Source organism: Aythya marila (genome assembly GCF_965140915.1).
Source record: "Aythya marila genome assembly, chromosome: 9".
NCBI lineage: Eukaryota > Metazoa > Chordata > Aves > Anseriformes > Anatidae > Aythya > Aythya marila.
In genome coordinates, this window is record NC_139050.1 from 20,794,796 (window position 1) to 20,817,516 (window position 22,721).

The window sequence follows — 22,721 nt, forward strand, 5'->3', positions numbered from 1 at the left end:
ACCTACACTAGCAGGGTCAAGGCAAGTGAATTCTTTTTCCTTCTTTCTCCTTTAAAAATAAAATGTATGAAATAATAAGATCTTTTCCATTTTAAGTTCTCTTTTTAATATAAATTTAAGAAAGCTAATGAGAAACAAAACCCTATCAATGCACATACATACGACTGTTAACTACAACAGGAAAAACTTGGTAACAAAATGGTTTGTAAGCTTTGAACACACAGGATGTGCAAGCCTAGGAAGTGTTAAATGACAACATTTTAAATTACTGGAAAGAAATGGTGAAAAGAATGTTAATACTCTTTTTATTGTGAACATTTCCCTTTTAGTCTCTCATAAATTAGCCCTCCTAGTTAAGGACTATATAAAAGGGAAAGGAAAATATTTAGAGAATTTTTTTCAAAGAGGCATGTAATAATAAAGTGAGTAATTATAATAGCATTAGGACACTCAAGAGTGTATTTTACAGGGTCATTAATATGGTTCATGGATAGCTGAAAGCACATGGCCTTTGGCCTCATGCCTCACAACACACATGGGGCACACATTAATGGCTCTGTAAAGCACACCCTATTGTGTCTCAGTGCTTTAATAAAGCCTTGCAGATGAAATGCAAAACCATTTTCAGTTGAGCTACAGTACTTTGCTGAAGTTGAAAGGGAAATTACAGTCACAAAAGCAAATCAACTAATGTGCAATGCATTGTACTGACAAGTAGAGATGGAAACAAACTTTCTGGGGAAAAAAATAATTTACCCATATGCTTCTTGTTCAAATCAGTAAGATGATGCCAATAAATGCTTGAAGTCACATGACATTAAAACTTAAATAAGGAAAACAGGTTAGGGACACATTTGCCTTCTCTTTTTGAATTTCTTTGGCATTATACCATTTCTATACTTTTGTTTTGTACTTCTGTACTGAACACTTCATTATCACCTAATTAAAAACAAAGCAATCTAAAAATATTTTAGAGCATACTCCTGGCAATGGAAAATTGCTCAGCCAGAATCCTGGTGAAAAGTGTTGAAAAGATGAGTAAATTATAAGGAATATGGGAGATTTCATGAAATCAACATTCACCGGCAGACAAATATACAGCAAAAATCATTTTAAAATCAGTAGATTTCTTGAACATGTAGTGAACCCCTAAGAGAAAGACTACTCACCATTTTTTTATTCTATTTCATTAAAATTTTGGCACATAAAGAGTGAAATATTACTGCAAAATAATGAAAAAAAAAATAATTTCTGCCCTGATTGTCATTTTGAGCAATGATACATGAAGAAATTTCCAACAGTTGAGATATGTCACCTTACTTTTTTCAAAGATGTTTAGCTTGCAACACTTACAACACAAGAGAGACTCAAAACACTTTGATAAAGATGTTAGTATCTCTTATTTGTGTTTTGTTGAAGGCTGTTTTCATATTCGCTTAATAAGGGGTTTTAACCAATATCCACCATTTAAAATGGCCTTTTGAAGACCTTCACCTAGAAGTTTGTTGTGCAGTGCATGTAATCAAATTTAATTTTCAATAAAATAATATTTTTTTTTTTCAGTGTATCATGGAATGTGAGAAATCAGTATATCAAGCAATGCAGTCTTATATATATTCCAGTTGGAAAGTAATGCAAAGTGCTATATTTTAGCGTACATTTCTTCTGTGTTAGCTAAGGTGGTCATTTGCACACAGATCACCCATTAAATTGAAGAAAGAATTTAGGACCTATACTGCTGCCAAGAGAGTTTGGGGTCCTTAAATCTAGTGCTCGCATTACTCTTTTTAGCTGTTAAAAAGTTCTGTTACAACCTTAAAATACAGATCTTGTTCAATTGATTCAAAATTATCATAAGGCATTACATCAAAGACCATCAGTATTTGAGTTACTACCACTATGTGTAAACTACATTGCACACACACAAAACATAAAAATTGAGCAATATTAAGCATTTGAAATGTGTGAAAAATGAGAGTAACATTTCAACATTTGCAAATGAGATTCCTGCCAAGTTATCTATTGCTACCAAGGTTGAACAGTATACAGAATTGCTTCATTTTAACTTCAGAAAACTTGACACCATTTAAATATATGTAATAAAACAAAATGAGCTGGGACTTCAGAAGCATGCTATCTTCATGTCCTGCTACTTCTATAAAAAGTTTCAAATGAATCTTCATTTGCTTCATTTGGGCATGAATTGGAGGTCAGGGAAGGCACAGTGTAAAACTTAGGAATGAAGAGCACCTGGTCCACTGAGTTTGGGTACAGATCTAGCCTAGACGTTGAGCTGTGGCATATTTCTTACTATCTTCCTACCTTGGTTGAAAATCAGAATATTGGAAACTCAAAGGATTATTTCAGTGTTGGAATACTCTGCAGTGAGATCAGATTGCAACAAAGTCCTAATTCATCCCCAACTCTTGGCTTGCAAAAAGACAGATCCTTTCCTGGGACGTCTGGCATCCTGGCAAAAGCAGGGAAGGCTAAATTATGTTTGCTTGTAAGGACAGGGCCAAGTCTGGCATCCTGACAGGTCTGCTGTCACACGACAACACACAAAGGCTTGGGATGTTGTATAGTATATAATACAGGTTATTTTGTAGACATGAAACATCTGTAATATTGTAGAATGGAGGTTTTGCACATGGATCAATGATAGCATTAAACTAATTTAGTCAGGTGTTACTTGAAGGAATGTGAAGGTAGAAATACATATCTAGATGGTAAGAATTACAAATACCTTCACGTAGGATAATTGGGTCAAAGATTTTGATATTTTCTGAGGCAGTAAGATGTCTATAATTTGTCTTCAGTGAACGCTTTCTCCTTCTTATTTTGCAAATATTATCAAGTTGAAGTTTATTATGAGCTCAAAGATTAGTCTGCTATTTGGAAAAACTGGAATATTTTTATTATATGATTAAATATTGATCAAGGGAACTTATCTTACCAAAAATTAATTTCTCTTTACAGAAATGGCATAAACTGCTCTTATGCCAAAATGAATAGTTTTTAAATTTGCTATTTGCTATTTTTCTGTTTACCAAAAAGAAGTCTAGTGACAAACATTAGAATAAAACTGTTACTTAAAGTGTGCCTGTACCAAGATGGAAACCTATTCAGTGGCAAACAAAATGATGTCTTTGTGGCCTGAAAAATAAAGAAACACATATATAGCCATCTATCTAAGCAGATGGATAATGTCAATTTGTTGTGCTAGAAAAAGCACAAATAGAAAAGAAATGGTTCATTTTAAAAGTGCACTATATATTCAGGGTTCCCATTTCATAAATATCTTGCCTGCTGTGCACTGCAGTTGACCCTTTAAACATATCTAGTCAATAACCTATTGTTTACTGCAAGTCCATTTTGTCATTTTGATGGTACAGCTTCAAGTGTGGCAATCTTCCTTTCTCTGCTTCACTGCATACACGACTCCCTTTGGCTGGTACTAGCTCACAAAAAAGCCAGTAAAATGTCATTAATTAGAGCTGGTTTGAGATCCAAATGCTAATTCTATTAACGGACCTATGAAATTAGGACACTGTAAATCTAGATGAGCTATGCCTGGGTGTCCTGCAATCTGGGCTGACCAGAGATTACCTACTATATTAAATAAGAATTGTCTAATATATTATTAGAATTTCAAGTATGTGTAAATCAAACCATGCGAAGTACATCACAAGAGGGAATAGACAACTGCAAAGTGCTTTCTTTCTTAGCCTCTTCTATTTATCCAGCATCAAATTCATTTGGAGTGTTTCATCCCGTGAAACAGTAATGGCCAAGGATAAGGTGGGATCAGATAAGGCCTTCTGGGCAAATTCTCTGCTGTGTAACCCCAAAATGATAAAAAATCATTTATAAACACTTAATAACTACAACTCTATTGGAAACTTGTCTCCATTAGAGGATCTCCAAAAGTATTTATGAATTACATTCTTTATATGTTCTTCCAATTCAGAAAACTTAAATGAATTATTTTTAACTTCACGTTTTGATGTGTTTTGGTATTAATTTCTCATCTTTACTTTAAAAGTAATGTACTTTTAATTAGGCAATAATATATAATTTTTTATTCATCTATCATTTTTACTCAAACATATTAGGAAAGCGAGAATAGAAAAAAGCTCATCAGAGATCCTTTGGTAGTACAGCAAAGCCAGAATAAAGTGCCATCTCCTGACAACACCTTTAACGTTTCATAAAAAGATAATGGATGTGCTTGTCACTGATGTTAATGATCAAACATTTTCCCAGTTTTACTGGATATTAAATTGTGAACTATAAAAGAAAACTCCACAGTCTAAGCAATGTAGCAAAAAGAATCCTACTGCTTTTTTTTTTATTATTATTTTTTATTTTTTATCTCCTCTGATGTCTAACTAACATAAACCTTATTCCATTGCTACTTAAACTGAATAGTCACTATGACGTAGGTGGATGAAGTTTACTTCTATTAAAGTTAAGAGGTTTATTTTCAGAAGCCAAGACAACCCTCCAGGTTGCAGAACAGGGCATGATGGGTTATATGTGCAAAATTGCTTAAGTGACACAGGACACTAATTCATCACAGTATCTTTAAGAAGTTGACTAAAGCTTTTCTAATCTTCATAAAGCAATTTTTGAAAGGGTTAAGTCTAAAATTACTGGATGGTTTTGAACATCTATTGAACAAAGTGAAAATATATTAGAAAAATATCTTCTTTTTAATATTTTCAGTAGCATTACCATAATGGAAAATTAAAGAGGCAAGATGGGAGGAAAAAAAAAACAACTATCTGATGGTAACAATGCAAGGTAAATGATTACCAAAATGAGGATCAATCAGTTTAACAGAGTAACACTGAAGAAATCACACCTACTTTGAAAGCACTGAAAAAAATATTTTTTTTATTTTTTTTATTTTTTTAATTTTCTGTTCTACTTGGAAGGAGGAAAGAAAATCAGAAGAGAACTAGACAATATCATCCAATCAGAAAAACAAACAAACAAACTAGGATAACTGTTTTCTACTCAATTGTCTACTCAATTATCTATGAACTGATAGATAGGTAGATATTATCTACCAAAAATATCTACCAACTAACAGGTGACAATAATGCAGTTAGTCTTGAATTAACAGTGTCTTCCCTCTCCTCAAAAGAGAAAACTGCTTATAACTAAAGGACGTTGACCAAGACAATCTCATTTATGGGTGTACATTCATTTTGGCATAATTTATAGTCTTACAGTTACAGACTGTTTGCTTTCCCAATGCAAATGTTATTCAGAATGCCAAATGGAAAATATAAAATACGTATATTTTTTCTTTTTTCTTACTTTATAAACATCTTCCAACCCACATCCTTAGAATGACAGTTTACTGCCACATAAAGAGGAAAAAATTGGGAAATTTAAAGCACTGCTTAACCTAGAGATTCCTCTGAATCATTCTTCCATCCCCCTATTCAATTTAATTGTGAGCTGCATTAAAAGTGTTTTTCTTTCAGTTCTATTAAATTCCTGTGGTTAAAAGATAATAAAGAGCTAGAAATATAAATTAATAAAATTAATAAAAGAATATGCAGTCTGCATAAATCTGTTCCCTCCCTTCTCTTCCTTCTTGGAAACTTAAGCTAAAGGAGAAGCAGCCAATACTGACCCAAAACGTTCTCCTTTTCTAAAAATACCTTTCAGAAGAAAGAACATAGAAAACAGCATTGGTACTATTAAATCTGTCTATCACAATCTGTTCTGGATGTTAAATATATTTCATTTATAATCCTTTTACATTTATTTTATGAAATTTAAATAATAAAAATTGCTTTTTACCAGTTGGAGATATTTTAAATAAACATTTCAAGTCTTAAATTAGTTGAGTTCAAAATTGAAACTGGTTTTTACATCCGTCCTTTCCTAAAAACAAGTGATAAAAATATTTCTGCACTTACTTCTATGCTGTCCTTCAAGGATATTAGACCACTCATACAGTATTTCTCACTAGACAAGATTGCTTGCACAAGACTTGCATTTAAAGAGATTCTAATGAAGATATAAAAAGCCTGTTTCCAATGGCTTCTTTCTGAGTAGTCCCAGAGTTTCCAGGGCAAACAATTCTCTTTTCCATCTTATCAATATCTAAGGAAAAATTTTAACAGACTTTCATTCTCAGACTTCCTTCAGATAAAGACAATATTGAGCCAGAGAACTCACAGGACTTTTGTTTGTTTTTTAACTGCACTTGCTTCGTACTTCAATTTTTATCATTATTTTCTCTTTACCAATGAGATTTCACTTTCAAGTGTTCTAAAATTCTAGTAAGGAGCAATCTTGCATCTCCATAAAATGTAGGTCCTAAAGGAGAGTAGTCTATAGGACAAGGATTGTTTCGGATCAGAAGAATATTAAAATATTCTGAATTGCACCTAAAGCTGTCTACAATGGTACTGAAGAGTACCAAAAGGAATCTAATACATATGCATACTAATGCATATCCTCCCTTCCCATCACTATCTGTCTGGAAGAAAATATTTCTGTTGCAGCCCTAAACATTTATTTAACTGGCTTCCTTGTTAAGAAATGTCACTGTGTGAATCCTGGAAAAACAATGGCAGAACTTCTAGTGCTCACTCACACAGATCACCTACATTTAAACATACATCCGTAAAGACTGATAAAAGAAAACCAGACCAACAAAGGTCACATGAAAATGAGAATATAGACTACATCTATATGTCCCTACATCTTCACATGTGGACAAAGGAAGTAAAGTCCTGTACAGCCAAGCATTTTAAACAGCAATTAATTGACATTAGTTCTCATGCAAGACAGTGAAGCTCAATCTCTCACCTTATGGGATGTGAGTCAGGTAAGAGAAACTGAGAATTTGTCAGCTGAGTGTTTGTAAAACCCCATCTTATTTAATGTGACTGCAAATGGTAATGATCTGCCATATAGTGACGAACAAGAATTTCTCTATGCTGATGAACAAGAGTTTCAACAACAAAAATAAAAGTTGATATCTAGTATGATTACACAAAAGTCCAACTTTGAGGCTAACTTACACAGTTATCTAACCACCAGGAAACATAAAGAAAGCCAGAAGAAAATGCAAAGTGTGCAGATTTTCTTTTTTGATTACTAGTCTGTTTCTACACTGCCTATTTAGAGATGCCATCATTATTTATTTAATACATGGCAGGTAAGCATCGTACCAGGTACAAAATACATGACTGACTTCTGCTTTCAGTTAAAAGGTACATTTATTATACTAAGAAAACCCTACAAGCTTGACACAGGGTTATTTTAGCTGAGTTGAAGGTAATTTCAAGTATTCATACCAATCATTGGATTCTGCTGTGAGTTTTAGCGGTTTTAATGTAATAGGTCCCACTTAAAAGAAAATTAGGTCTCTGCCCCTTGAGGCTCTGTAAAGACCACAAAGCCCAAAGAACCACAAAAGCACGAACGTAAATGAAATCCTCCTAAGCTCAATAAGATGTTAGCAGTTGGTTACCTCAGGGATCAGTGTTAAAATTACAAAAGGAAAAGCCATTACCATCAACAAATGAGAATTAATTCTCATCTTTCAAGCAACTAGCACTTTCAAACGCTGCAACTACAAGTGAATTTAGGAATTTGAATATATAATTCATAAAAATAAACAATGCTTTCAGATAATAGCTACTGTATTACTGGACAAAATACCCTACTAGTACATAACACGGATAAATGTTCAAAACTTCAAGGACAGGAGGACTGGTATAAAAATAAAATATTGATTACAGACACAGATTACAGATTATTAACTGCAGCACTAATATATGCCTAAGGGCTTGAAGTAAATAGGCAGACAGGAGAAGGGAGAAAAACATACAAAATATGAGGATTTCCTTGCTTAAAGAAGAACATCACAAATGAAACCTCCAACTGAATACTAAGGATACTAACTGGAAGCCAAATAACATTTATGATCTTTCTGGAAAATAAAAAAACACACGTAAAACACAACTACAATAGACAATAGACTGTTTTTCAAAATCTAGGTTAAAATCTTCTATTCCCATCAAAGATTCCATCAAGACACTTTGTTAAGTATCTTCATGCACAAAATTTTAATACATATGAAGCCACTGGAGATAAGTCATCCAGATGAGCAAGCCAGAACAAATAAATTCAGGTATCATGCTAAATGAGTTTAGAACATGAAGAAACAGAGCACCAATGAAATAAAATGATCATACAAAAGAAAATCAGAGTAGCAGACATTGCTGTTGCCTGCAATATTGACCCAGAAACAACTTGCTGCTCTGAATGGCACCTATCTTATCAAGCCACGTCAGATATTACAGGGAACACTCATATACACGTGCAAGTATTATGAAATTACTATACTGACTTCCATAATATCCCAGAATTGAATTCCTGCTTTCAGGAGCCTTAGCAAGAAGTTTGTCAGTAGAGTATGCAGAACAAAAGAAACAATCATGCAATTGTCACAAGAACTGTCAAATGTGAATTGTATATATGACTAAAGTGAATAAATAGCAAAGTGGTGTTTTTTTTTTTTTTTTTTTTTTTTTTTAAGAAAGAAATGCAAGCTACCAGAAGCATACCACTTGCCTACCAACAGCATAAGCATATCCTATTCACCAAGTTTGAAACAATCAAAGGTGACTATTCACTTTCCAACTTGTCTGAGAAAGCAAATAAATATATATATATTTAACCTGTCTATGAAGTAAAGCATTGCTGCTATTCACAGAAAAGAAAAAAAAAAGCAAAAAAGAAAAACAACAAAAAAACACTTCCATCTGAACAGCTTAGCAATAGAAACACCTGTTTCACACCATTAAATGCAAAGCATGACAGAGGTTCTTTCAGATAACACTTGCAATGCCATTTTATCTCATCCCCAGAATAAAAATCTTTTTTTGACAAATTTGTAAACCCCAAAAAAACAGTAACAATAATAATAATAGTAATAATAAAAAAGTACGTTCTCACCTATAGCATGAATTGCATTACAGATTACAGATACCAGGGATTAATGGAAAGCTGAAAGCTTCTTACCAAGTACCCCAAGGCGATAGTTGACTGTGATGACTATCACATTCCCATAACTTGCTAGAACACTGCCATCATATAAATTTCCAGTGCCTTCCATGTAGGACCCTCCATGAATATACACCATCACAGGCTTAGGTCCCCCACTGTCCCGAATGTCTGGAAAAAAATATTAAGACAAATTTTATCTCAAGAAAGTACCAAAAAAAAAAAAAAAAAAAAAGATGCATGCAATACATATACATATACATATTTAGTGAGGTTATTTTTCTTGAAGTGTTTCTCAAGCAACATCTTTTACAAAAGGAAATGGGCAGATAGGAGCATTTCTTTGTGACTTGTTTACTTATGACTAGAGTTCATAATTTTGAAACTGTTATTGGTCTCAGAAAAGCAGAAAGGAATTGAAAATGGTAACATTTGCTCAAATGCAACGGGACAGCAGTCTGATTCTCTTCCTCCTGAATTTGATGTGAAATGTCTGCTAACATCAGTTTGAGCTCATTTAAGCATAGCCTGAATGCTTCGGAAAATCTCAGTCCATCTTTCTACTTGCTTAGCTAAAGGCAATTCATCATATTAAGATAAATAAGGTTTCTCCTCATACACAAGTTGCTGATGGCTTCCAGTATGACAGATCAATAATTTCTTAAAAAATACATAAACAGATGTCTTTTGATAGTTCTGAAGTCCAAATTTTCAAAAATGACTTGGAAGCTCTTTAGCAGTTGGACCTCCAACATATATTACATATAACCTTGGTAGCCTGATGTTTAAGAAGTAAGCATACTTCTTACTTTACTGGATTGTGAAAAGGACTGTAGGTTATACCTGAAAAACAGCTGCCTGCTTTCAAACCAATAGTAAGGTTCTTAAAAGTGACACTTTTAGAACTCAAGGAACAATTTTCAAACTTAGAAGCTCTGCCATTCTCTCAGACAATAAAATTAGACATTGACATATCATTTGGGGTTTCTTTTTAATGCAAACACTGATTTGGGTATCCCTACTTCTCCCTGAAATTACGGGACTTTCATTTTGATGCATTGACTCAGGACAAAATTTTGAACATCTGAAGTTTAGTGAACGTGTGGATAAATACTGCTGTTTGCAAGGAAAGCCCTTAAGCATCAACTCAAAGCAAAAGTTAGTTAATTGGTGAATAGTGAGATAATACATGTTTTTAAAAGTTTGTTTTTCTTTGACTGGAAAGAAATTAACAAAAGTGCAAATTTAAACTTTTCACATGCCGGGATTAAATTGTATTTTGAACTAATTTACCAGGCATCTGAGTCTTTTCCATTGCCTAAAGTAATCCTAATATTCCATTCTAACAGATGCTAAAAATCAAGGAAAACAATAGCAAGAAAGCACATGAAAACTTCCAAATGAGGAACTGCACTGCATATTCCTGTTCAAAGACATTTTTGTCATTATGAGAGTATTGAAGCGACTTCCCTGATTGCTCACTTCAGCTTTTGAAGAAACCTCAGATGTATTTTTTTACGCTTTTGATTTGTATGAATCATAGTTAGGAAGCTATCAAGTAAGATCTCTCTAGAATTGTTTGAATTGTTTTTGAAGCACTGTAAAGAAGACTAGGTGAGGGCAGTTAAACTAAAAGCCCTGCTTTTTGAATTTGCTGAAAGAGATCGGCACAGATGTGTCTGTTTATAGAAAGCCAGTTGCTATTATTATTTTGATATTGATTCTAATCTGAAGAAAATGCCAGAACAGTCAAGATCTGAAATTGGATCTTCAATATTGGAAGTACTAGAACAATCATTTATTCAAGACCAAAAGGATGATGAAAGGTTGTACATGAAATTGCTTGTATTGCTTTCCTCACTCAAGCATACAGTAAGGGCTTTCCAACATGCAATTTTCAGAATGTAGTGCTAAGGAGATTATTTATCTCCATTGTCCATAGGATAGACTTATGAGCTCCTGAGGTTTAAACGCTACACCAAGGAAAAAGTCTTTTGAAATTCATATACTGTTTTCAGTACATGGTATGCTCATAGTCTACGCGTTTATTTTTTTCTGATATAAGTATGGAAGTAATCATAAATTATTAATCTGAAACCACCATGTGACTGCTCCCAGCAGAAACTGTACACAGTTAATTGTATGCTCGGTGGTAACACAGGGGGAGACCGACTCAGAATTCTTCTTTAATTAAAATTACATAGAATTACAGAGCACCAACTGTGAACAGTAATGAAACATTGGTAGTACTGGTCTGTTTATCTGGAAAATAATATTGGGATATTTAGAAAAGAATGGGTGTCTTTTATCAGAGAAAAGCACACATTCATGAGTAAAATCTGGCATTTAAAGAAGTGACTCTGAGTAAATTCTGTCTGGATCATATTTTTAGTTCTTACTAGTAATATGCTTGTAAAGATTACAGACAGATAAAGTAAGCCTAATTTTAATCTCTGCCTATGTACCATATCATAGCAGATGACACGTGGTATAAATTTTCCTCATGCTGCTTCGCCAAAGTCATCAGTCTTAAAAGAAGCCCCTTCTACAAAAGAAAAATTGCACACCTGTGTGTCTGAGGCAGTAATTTAGTGCTGGGGACATCTGCAAAGCTGTCACAGTGTGAGGCCAGCTGACCTACAAGCCATATAGAAGCTATGAAAAAGAGCTTTTTCATGTGAAAAAGGGGGATCATTGCACCGTGGCCATACAGGCACTGGTTTCACACCTACAGAAGTACAGTCTATAGCTAGGAATATTTGAAAGGTGCTGGAAACGTAGCTGGAAGAATTCTGTTTAAGTACAGATGTTACTAACTAGAGGATGTTATTTAATAATTAAATTGGAGGAATAGAGCAGAAATTTGTATCATAATCAAAAATAGGTTCCCACCTTACAGAGTAAATGTTTCCTCATGAAAACTATGACCCTTTAAAATTATAATGGAGAAAATACTAGGTAATAGTCTGAGGAAAAAAGCTGTATTGGTACAACAGTTGCAGAAAGATGCTTTTTTCAGAAGAGTTAAGTGGCCAACTGGATAAAGAAAGTAATTGAGGCTTCATCACTCAGCTCCTACTGCTGCTTAGCAAAACCCAACCCTAAATGATCTGATGAGTCTTTTTGTTTTTTCCTAAAAACTGGTATCAGTCCTTTGTACTCATGTACTGGAGTGCTCTTTGGAAACTGCAGTTATACTTTCTCATACAGATTAATAGTTATTCATGGAAACAGCTCTTCCTGAACAGGCCTGAACAATTAGGGTATAAATGAAATGTTCCGGCCGAGAAGTACAGATTTACCTACAACTGAAGTTAGTTGTATTCTGTACATTTTATTAAGTGTTGCTTTAATTAAAAAAGACAAGCAATTCCAAACACATGCAGGGACAGCACTGTACAAAACCTTTCTTGAATTTAACTTTTCTGCTTTTATTCACACAGAAGGTAAGTTTTGAGTGCTGTGATTTGTTTGGCTTTAAATTGCTAGTTCATAAAACACCTAAGTAGGTCTTACTGTGTAGTTGAGAATGATCTTATTTATATGACACATGCATGAACTTTGTTGTGATGATTTTCATCTCTTCCTCTCAACTTAATGTTTGTTGCAACTGCTTTTTATGTCAGGTCTTAATTATATTGCAGGCAATTTAGGAATGGGGCTGTCCTTTATTCCATGTTTGTTACATCACACAATAGGGAACCAGGTCCAACTGTGAATACCGGTCACAATTGTCATATATAACAAAACATAATTACAGCTTCACTCAGTTGAAGCTGATGTGAATTAATCATGTGACTTAGCAATTTGCTGGGAATCAAAACAGGAAAGAAAGAAAGCTTACCCAAAGACAACTAAGAACTGTTTAACAAAAATGTCAGAAGCAGCATTTTTCTAAACAGTGTAGAAAATTGTGAAATTTTGATGTAAGATTTTAATTAAATCTTGTTTTAGTTTTTTGTTTTGTTTTGGTTTTGTTTTTTTAAAAAACATAAAACAGCACTGAAACAACAGAAAACTTTGAGACTGGTTACCAAAAAACCTACAGAATCCTTACACAGAACATTGCTGGATAAATGCGTGGCTCTTTTATAAACTTTTTCATGAAGCATTTAAGTAGAGCACAGTATCAATCAATTCAATGCTTTTGATCACTTGAAAGCCTTTTGAAAGTATTTAACCTTTCAGGTCAAATCTATCATATACCTCACAGATGCACTGTTTAATAAACTAATACCCTTATTAGTATTAACATGTAAACATCCATTAATGCTACATTTTTAACATGAGATTAACTTAATGTCCTGAAGACCACTAAAGGTAAGTAGTAATTTTAAGCTGGCTAAAGATTGTTAGAAATTCAAAAGCGGAGACTCTTTACTGCACAAGCAATGCTTGGCATTGACAAAAGTATAACAGAGCCCCGAAGAGGTCCTTATATTAAAGGTCTATCAGAATTTTTACCGTGCATGTTTTCAAGTGTTAATAACATCACGGCAAAAATTCAACATCATCTAACTTATCTTCCTCGTGTAAAGGGAAATCTGCTTCGGGAATATGATCTGCAAAATTTAGTATGCAAATGATGGAAGAATCTATACTTCAGAGTTGGAATCACAGAACTAACGGGAATGAGTGGCATGATGAACAGGAAACATGAACTCATCTATGTGTATCTGTCAATACGTCCACCTAAACTGGTAACATTTGTGATACTCCAGCCTGGCTGGAACTCATTAGAGGCTATAATTAAGGCTGGAGCATGTAGTTGCTTTTCAAGGTGGATGAACGTGTTCTGTTGTTAACTGATCTCTGAAGTCCAAAAATGTACAGCTAGTGCCAGACGGAAAGATTGTTTCTCTGCTTCTTACCATGACAGTTGAAAGCAGATGACACGCTAAACTTAGCAACCTACTCTATTTTAATACTAATAGAGCAATACAATTTTCTGGAGAAGATCCTCATTTCTGAAATGCACTCTTCTCTTGCACTAACAAAGCTACAGCATGTTAAGCATACAAAGGAATTTGCAGATGGATTCTGCATCATTAGCAATTTAAGAGCGAAGAGTGGATTTTAGCTGCGATTTAAAACATGCTCCGGACCAAGAACTTCCTTCATGCTATGAAGTCCAATGGCCCCTGTAAGACACAGCAACACACTAAATGATCAAAATGATCACAGTTACAGTCTGTGAACAAACAGCAACATCTGTTCCCAATCTGTCTCCCCTTTCACAGGAGAGATTGGAACAGAGAAGGGAAGAGCAGAAGTATCCAGCAATTACACTGCAGCCCCCACTTCTGAGGCACGCGTTGTCAGTTCACTGCTTTACTGTGGACCTGGCATTTGCATTCTTCAGTGCCTGTATTCCTCATTTCTAAAAATGGAATAATAGCATTCCTCTATCTCAGAGGGATGTTGTGAGAGTGAATACATTAAAAATTGAGATGCTCAGATAGCACTGGGGACTAAATAAGGATCTGAGATTGACAGATTGATTTTCTAGGTAATGTGTGTACGACAGAACGGTGGATGAGAAGAATTCATTTGTGAGCAATCCTTCATGGATATTTAATACAGTGCTAACTACCTAGAAGTCCAGTTCTGATTACTGAGCACATAGGCTGATTAATGAGTTGTGTCACTGTATTTTAAGTCATGCTAGGGATCGTAGCATAGAGGAAATAAGGGGGCATAGAGATCCCCCTCCAGTCACATTATATGAATTCAAATTATTGCTTTGCTGAAACTGGGATAAATATATTAAGATATCTTTCTTCTTAAACCAAACCTCACTCCTGTCCTATGCATGTGTATGCAGCCTAGGTGTAGTTTATTCAACTGCCAAACAACTTAAATTTTGCTTCTACACTACATATTGCTTACCTGCATGTCAGTAAATATGCAAATTCACTACTGCTATATCAGTTCAAAGATGCTTACTGATTGTAGGTGTTTTTGTCACTTTTGTTTTTGGTTTCTGCTCAGGTAGTTCACTACTTATTGAAAAACATGTAAGCAATTTCATGCATAGGCATGAAAGGGTTACATCAACAAAAATGCTACCAGACTGAGGGGGGAAAAGATTTATACAATTTGACAGTGCACACATTTCACACTCGTAGAATTTGAAAACACCTTCATTTTTTAAACAGCAAATTTGCAGATCATTAGCTGGTAATGTGCACTACTGCCTTTGGGTCTTTTGAAAACAAAAATGAAAAATGATCTAATTAAGCCTGGTCTACTGGTTGCAGCACATGCCAGAGATCCAAGTACGATTACTGATTCTGGTGCTTGCACTGGAAAGGTTTGGACAGCAATACTGGTAGTGACATGTGGCAGATAGGAGCAGGATTATTGAATGCAGTTTCAAAATGAAATCTTCTAAACCAACTCTGATGCATGAGTGACACAATGTAGAACACTTTCCAGGCATTTGAGCCAAGGAACTTCTACGAAAGATCTTTCTTCAGGAAATGCTTAACACAGAAAATGCAAGTGGTAGCTCTGAAATTATTCAGTGATACAGAAACCATCCCGGGCATTTTAGAAGTCACTGAACATCTGCTTATGCAGCAAGGATTCTATGGATATGAGACAGCCCTTTTCACTGTATTGACTCAGCCTCCCTAATACTGACTGCATCATTTGGCATGTTATATTTTGCTCCCAGTATTCCATCTGTAGACATACTTACTAAAAACTACCATAGTGCAAAAGGTTTAATGGACAAGTCAGAAATTGAGACAGGTAAGGTGGCTTTTTACTTTCCCCTCTCTTTCCTGCTATTCCTATTTTAATACATGACAAAGTTTGTGAACTCTTCATTTCTGCATACGCAATACCTGCTAGAGCTTCCGTGCAGAACAACTCCACAGAGGGACAGTGAAATGCAGGGCCTTAGCACACAGGGTTTCTACCAACCCAGTAGACATCTTCAGCAGCCTTCAGGGTCTGCTGATCATAAAAATTTGTTTGCCCTGTCTCCGACTCTTGGAAGCAGTGAACATCTAACTAATGCTTGCATTCTTCTATTGGCACAGAAAGGAGAACAAAGCCATCACTTGTATGCCAGAGAAAATTAATCCCAGCTCTGTAAGGAAGAGATTTATTAATGCTTTAAGTGTGTTTCTTCCCCTCTAGTTTGACTGCTGTGTTCTTACAGTCCTTTCTCTCTCGTGCAGCTGTCAAGGTGGGAGATGAGTTTTCTCTGACACAGACACTTGTTCTCCAAAGACAGAGATACCTATTCTCATTTGACTTTGCATATTAAACTACGTTCTGATAACAGCCACTCTGCTGAATTTTAGCAAACTGTTTTAGTAGTCTCTTTTAAGTGTGTCTAAGTAGACACCGACTCAACAAATGTTAAGCCATTAGTGTCTGTCTTGGCAATTATACAGCAAATTAGAAGAGCCATTAAAGTCCTCTGGATGAATAACCTAGGTTTCAAACTGTATCTTAAAACATATTTTAAAACGAGACATTCACTTTTACTGTGGCTAATTCAATATTACAGGTCTTAGAGAATACACAAGAATGTCTTTTGCAACATTTTGTCATGAACTAATGTAAAAATGACTTGGCCTGATAGAGCTAAGTGGCTCTGAATTACCATACTCCACTCTGAATAACATGACAGCTTTCAATTAGGTCTTCTTTCAAGTCTTGGGCCAGCTGGTGGGCTTTCATTTATATGCTTAACTTTCACATTCAGTAGAGATCAAGTAAAATAGACAAATCAGAGTTTACTTGTAAAGTCTCTGTTCAACTATCGGTTAAGAAGTTAAGTGGTCATATTTGCCTTCCTTGACCTTGTGATAAGGCCACAATGTCTGAGTAACACAGTTAATGTACTGTATAATGAAAAATTCCTTAATTAAGAACCTTGCAATTCACTTATTATGATAAAGCTTAATATGTAATAAAACCAAATATTTAACACAGAAGCAGGTAGCAACTCTATCAGTCTTAAAAGGAAATTTGTTTTACTCATTGGCCATATAATATATGGAAGTATGTGCTTAAGATTCAGAATTTTGAAGCACATCTACTTGAAGGAATGAGACCACTCAGGAGATAGAGCCCCTTGTTACCATTTTCACAGCCCTGAAAAAAATCAAATCCGCATCACTTATGATTAACAAATATCATTCATAAACAGAATAGCATGCTTGACATTACTAAGTTTTGATTTTACTTGGTAATATGGGTTCCAAGGAACACAAGCAAATAGTCGTCTTTATGTGGTTGTAAAAAAAAAACAAAAAAACAAAAAAAAAAAAGAAAAGAAAACAGGCCAGATTCCTTCAAATGACCTGGGTTTAGCTCCACTGAATTCATAGGTGCTGTGCAGAGCTTCACCACCTGCAAACACTGCCTGCTGCTCTAGGGCTACCTCTCCTGTATAGGGAGGTGGGGGTAGTCTTGAATTTATTTATTTGTTTATGGTAATTTAAGTGCAGAAGGGTTTTATGCAAGGAACTTCAGTTGCTTAAGAGACACTTTCTCAGTTTTCTATATTTTTCCTTTTATAAACACAATATTTGATACGTTTATCAAACTAATAGGCAGTGAAAAACATCTTTTTACTGGTGAAATACATAGGGTTAGAAAACATGCAAAAAGGTGTACAGAGAAACTTTAAAAGAGTGTTAGTTCAAATAGTATGGACAAAATTCAGTCAAAAGGTGGGATGCAACATAGCAAAAGTCCATTTCAAGAAAACAAAAACCCCTCCGCTTTAAATATTGTTACTGTTTTGTATCAAAACGTAGAACTTAACAACATTTTCGTTTAAAAAATTAAAAATGTATGTATAACAACAAGCAAGAAGACAAAACACATCAAAAATGGGAATTAAAAAAAACTCTTCAAAAGAAGACAAGAAGTCAAAAAAAGAGGGAAGAAAAAAGATTTTCAGGGATCCTTGTCATGCAAATCAGTTTGGCGGCAAAAAAATACCTTCATCTTCAGCACCGTCATTATCACCTAAATCATCTGTCTGTTTCTTTGTAAGGGGACCTAGGATTGAGAACGGAGAAAATGGAGGAAAAAGACAATTCAAGAATATACAAGACTGAGGAAAAAACAGTGAATATTAAATTCCCATGGATGTTTCAAAGAAAAACATTTGCAAGGAGGGAAATCTTAGTTTATAACAACCAATTTTTCATTAAGTTTTTAAACATTACAGCAGAACCTTCCCTAGGGGGTATGGCTATTAGAAACATCTAGCACAAGAATCAAAGCGCCCAGTGCTTTGTTTTTAAATGAAGAATCCAAGCTTGTTTACTAAAAGCATACCCACCGTAATAAACTATATTCATGCACATTTTTCTTAGGAGTAGTGGATACAAGAAATGCCAAATTATCTTTCATTTAATACAATAAGACAACTAATAACTGTCTACATTTGGTTAAAACAACTTCCTGTGAAACGCTAAATCACATTTCCAAGTTCAACCATTTAAGCTCATGCTTTACACAGAAAAGCATGGGTTTCGCTTTTTTTGGGGGAGTGGGAGGAGGGACACAGTCATTACATTCTCTTTTAATTAGAACTGTAGTTTCCCTTGAAACCTTTGACTACCTGCTGAGATATTTGTAATGAAACATGAAAATCCATATGCAAACTAGAATCAGGTGTGAAATCCTAGACCAACTGAAGACAATGATTTTTGCCATTGATTTCAATGGGGCCAGGGTTTCTCCCACAGTATACAGAAATTACACTGAATATGGAATTGTGGTTTTAGCCTGGGCAGGATGCAAAATATAATGCCTTATTTCCATAAATAGACTGCAAGACATTTTTTTTTATGCCCAGCACTGTATCATTAACACTTATTAATAGATTAATCACATTTTCCAAAGGGAAAAATGCCTGCTCATTTACTGAATAATAAAAATATACACCAGAAGGAAAGTCAAAGGCCATTTTGAAAATATTTCCACGTCATATTTTACACACTTACGCACAAACAAAAGACAGTTGGAACTCAGCATTATCTTTCCTTTTTTTTCAGAGCTCTCTCATTTCCATGACATTCTGTAATTTGCATGCAAAAAAGCAATCAGTACAAACACAGGACTAAGTAACAAAAAAAAAAAAAAAAAAAAAAAAAGAAAAAGCCAGCCAAGCACAGAGTTGAAAACAAGAACTCTCATGCATAAAATAGCAATAGACAAAAATAACAACAAAAAAAGATGAACGGTATGTGTTGGTATTTGCGGTAGATGTAGGCAAGAGACATGCATTAACTCTAGGCACTATGGAGTATTAAAACATTTGTACTGAAAATGTTCTATTTAGCTCTTATTTTACAAGATATTAGTTATTCAGCATTAAACCTGTAGTTCCTATGCAAAATACTACGTATTTGACCGATGCGTTTAAAAAATTCAAATGTTTGTACCAGGTGCATGGATTTAAGATACAGAGAACCCATGAAGTACCATGAGGTTTTAACTGTGAATTTAGGAGTGGGACCGTGCTATTGAAAACCAAAGCTCAGTACCTTAATCACTGCATCAACCAGGAGTATAGTTTTAGACTCGTTCTAAATACAGAACACCAGAGTTATACATCATAAATTAAACACAAGCATTTTTATAGTCACACCTGCAACAATCATTCTCTTTAGTACAGAACCTTGGTGAATGCAATAGCTTTTCTTAATGGAAACCCTGGATGCAATCTGCACAGCATATTGCATTAGATAAGGCGACCCTATCTGAACGCGCACATTGGAATGCCTTGTTGCCCACCACTCTCATACCACAGCAACTTACTTCTGAAAGAATAAAATTACAAAAGTAAAAGATGTATGGCAAGGAATAACAATCCCATGGTGGGCTTCCAGCACAGTGTACAGGAAGAATGAATGTAAAATTCTTAGAGCTATGCATCTAATAGCAATGGAGAGGCAGACAAACAAGGATATACATACACATTTTTAACAGTTTTTATCTTATATTTTAAAAAGTCACCAGAGAGGAACAGTAGTATCTGGAAAGGCAAACAGCATACATTTATCCAGACAACTTGCATAGAGAGGGACCATTTCTTTTCCGTATGAAGCCATGATAATGAATGCTACTGATTTTAATACCTGGCCTTTCTGTGGTATTTTGTTTAGATCATTGTTCCAGATCTCAACACCAGTTACATACTGCATTATGTCAACACACGGGATGGATCTCAAAGCATCTATAATTTTACAGTCTAGTGAAACATCTCTGGGGTTAATGTTATTAAAGATAACCTGGGTGATTTTCATATTTGTACAGGCATGAGTTTCACTAAAAGGCATAAAATCAAACCACCTTCCTGATAATCATGCTGCAATACAGGTCACAGATTACTTTTGCAAAGGGACTGTTATTTTTAAGCTGTCATAGATTAAACGTGCTTTTCTCATACACCTGTATCTCTCTCCCAATACAGGGGCTCAGATTGCCCCATCCCCAAAGCAGGATGACATCCCTGATGGAGAGGTGTGGGAGACCCACCAGGCACTACTGATGTTATTAAGAAAGATGAGAGTTTCTGCCATGACTTCACTCCAGTCTGCAAGAGTATAGTGGACCATATTACCCTCCCTTCAGCAATAGTTAGCTTAGAGAACTACAGACCAAAATGCAGACAGATTTTCAGCTTCCTGGAATTAGAGAGTGCTGGCCAAGGCCTAGAAACCAACACAGTTTCGGCCTCATGCCTCAGACATGGAACTATTTACCTGTTATATGTACTTAATCTATACATACAAGTATGCAGTGAAAATTTGTATTTTTAAATTGCTCTGCAACCCCTAGAAGAAACATTTGCTTGAGACCTGTTGTGCATATTGCTATCTGAAGCAGCACACAGCAACACAGGGGTATACACTTGAACCCTCAAAGACAAAGAAGAGCTCAGAATTCAGCTGTTTCTTCTGTGCTGTCTGTTTCAGTCTTATGGAAAGTTCAAGAAGGTAACAGCAATAGCCGTTTTAATTAAAAATAAATCAGGACTGGTTCATATAGTAGCCATACAATTTTCAGTTATTTTCTGCAGGTTTGAAATAATATTCTACAGAAAATTTATCATTTTGCAAGTTAAACGTATACCTCAGTTGGATTTATTTCTTTACCCCTGACAGTTTACGCAATACAAAATTCTTTAGGGTTTTTCCATCATTCTTTTCAGGGACCAGGAACTAGCTTAACAAAATACTGATACAAAGAAATGATGGACCCAGAACCGAACTCTAGTGAGAGATGTCCCTGCTTGTGGCAGGGAGGTTAGACTAGATCATCTTTAAATGGCCCTTCTAACCAAAACCATTCTACTACTGTTTCAAACAAATAAAATACGGGTATATATTTATTTGTGTTGTAATCATAATTCTCTAGAATTATTACCAAAGTCTTTTGCCCACTTCTTTCCACTCTTGTTCCATTGGAGCTTCTCTTCACCCTCCACAAAGGCTCATTCACTCCCATTCTTTGTCTAAATTTTAGCTAAAAGTAAGCAGGTACCATAAATAATGCAGAAAAAAAAAAGGATCCTAAAGGCTATAAAAAATGCTGATGAGAAGAGGAATCACTTAAAGAGCCTTTATTAAGGATGTCCCATTTAGTCTTGTATTAGTGCATACCCTTTAATTCTCACTAACAGAAAAGTAGACCCTTACGTTAGTTGAAAAAGGGAAAGACATTACTTCATTTTATGCCCCCTAAAGGCAATGAATAGTCTTGCTACAAAAAACTAAAGGAATGCTGTGTAAAGGGGAATCTAAGACACACTTTACTCATTTAATTTGAAAATAGTTCTTACATTACAGAAGCTATTCAAATATTTATTCTATTTGCATTGCAATAAGTATTAATATGAAACGATTTAAAATCGCTATAGTTGACCCCTGCATGTTTGCAGGTGGCTTTCCTTTACTCAGAATGAGAGAACTATCCTACCTCCTGTCCTATTAACTGAATAATTATTCCTGGGCACATAATTATTCAAGTCCAGCTGTACTAATACTGTTTTTTAATCTTTCCTTTGATGAAGGACTAATGTACTGAAGCTTACAAATACATTAAAGCTGATTATAAATTCTCTCTTTATGATCTTGATCCACCAGAAATTATCTTTGGCCTTTTGGACCACACATGCGTGGGAGGGATGGACACTTCTGGATGTCATTAGCTTTTCAGCCTAGGAAAGCTGTTTGTCACCAGAAATTCATAGTGGAAGTTGACACCATTTTGTAAAACAGCACAAAATCTCTAATTTAATCCATTCTTATGTATACAGCCACTATTTTGGCCAAAATATTCTCTTTCGGTAATGAGATAAGTCAGGAAGAAGAAAAGGACCTTTAACATTAGATTAGGCAGACTCCATTTTAGAAACCACCACAGTAATAATCATTCCTTGAGTTAAGGTGTCTGTTCAATAAAAAGGGAAAGAGGTGAGATTATGGCAAACTGAAATAATACAGGTATTAGAATAATTCACTGAGTGGGTTGCAACACCATGGAATCTATTTATACACACTTCAAATGATTACTTTTGCATCTTCAAGCTTTGATAAATGCTTTCTTGACCATTTCTTCTTCATTAGCTCAGTTTAACTCAGCATTAAAGACCCATGAAGTGAAATTACTTCGCCTTTTTAGGCGCTATTTGG

General features: G+C 34.9%; 1 protein-coding gene across 8 annotated transcripts in view; it reads right to left on the minus strand.

Moving 5' to 3' along the window:
- NLGN1 (neuroligin 1) overlaps positions 1–22,721 on the minus strand; it is a 291,751-nt gene that overhangs the window by 181,837 nt on the left and 87,193 nt on the right. For 4 of the 8 annotated variants that reach the window (XM_082766900.1, XM_082766898.1, XM_082766899.1 and 1 more), the window contains 2 exons: positions 18,013–18,072; positions 9,061–9,213 (listed from right to left, as the gene is read on the minus strand). In XM_082766900.1, coding sequence (XP_082623026.1) covers positions 9,061–9,213; positions 18,013–18,072 — 213 coding nt within the window. The remainder of the gene's footprint in view (positions 1–9,060; positions 9,214–18,012; positions 18,073–22,721) is intronic. The other 4 variants (XM_082766904.1, XM_082766903.1, XM_082766901.1 and 1 more) reach the window with 1 other exon arrangement.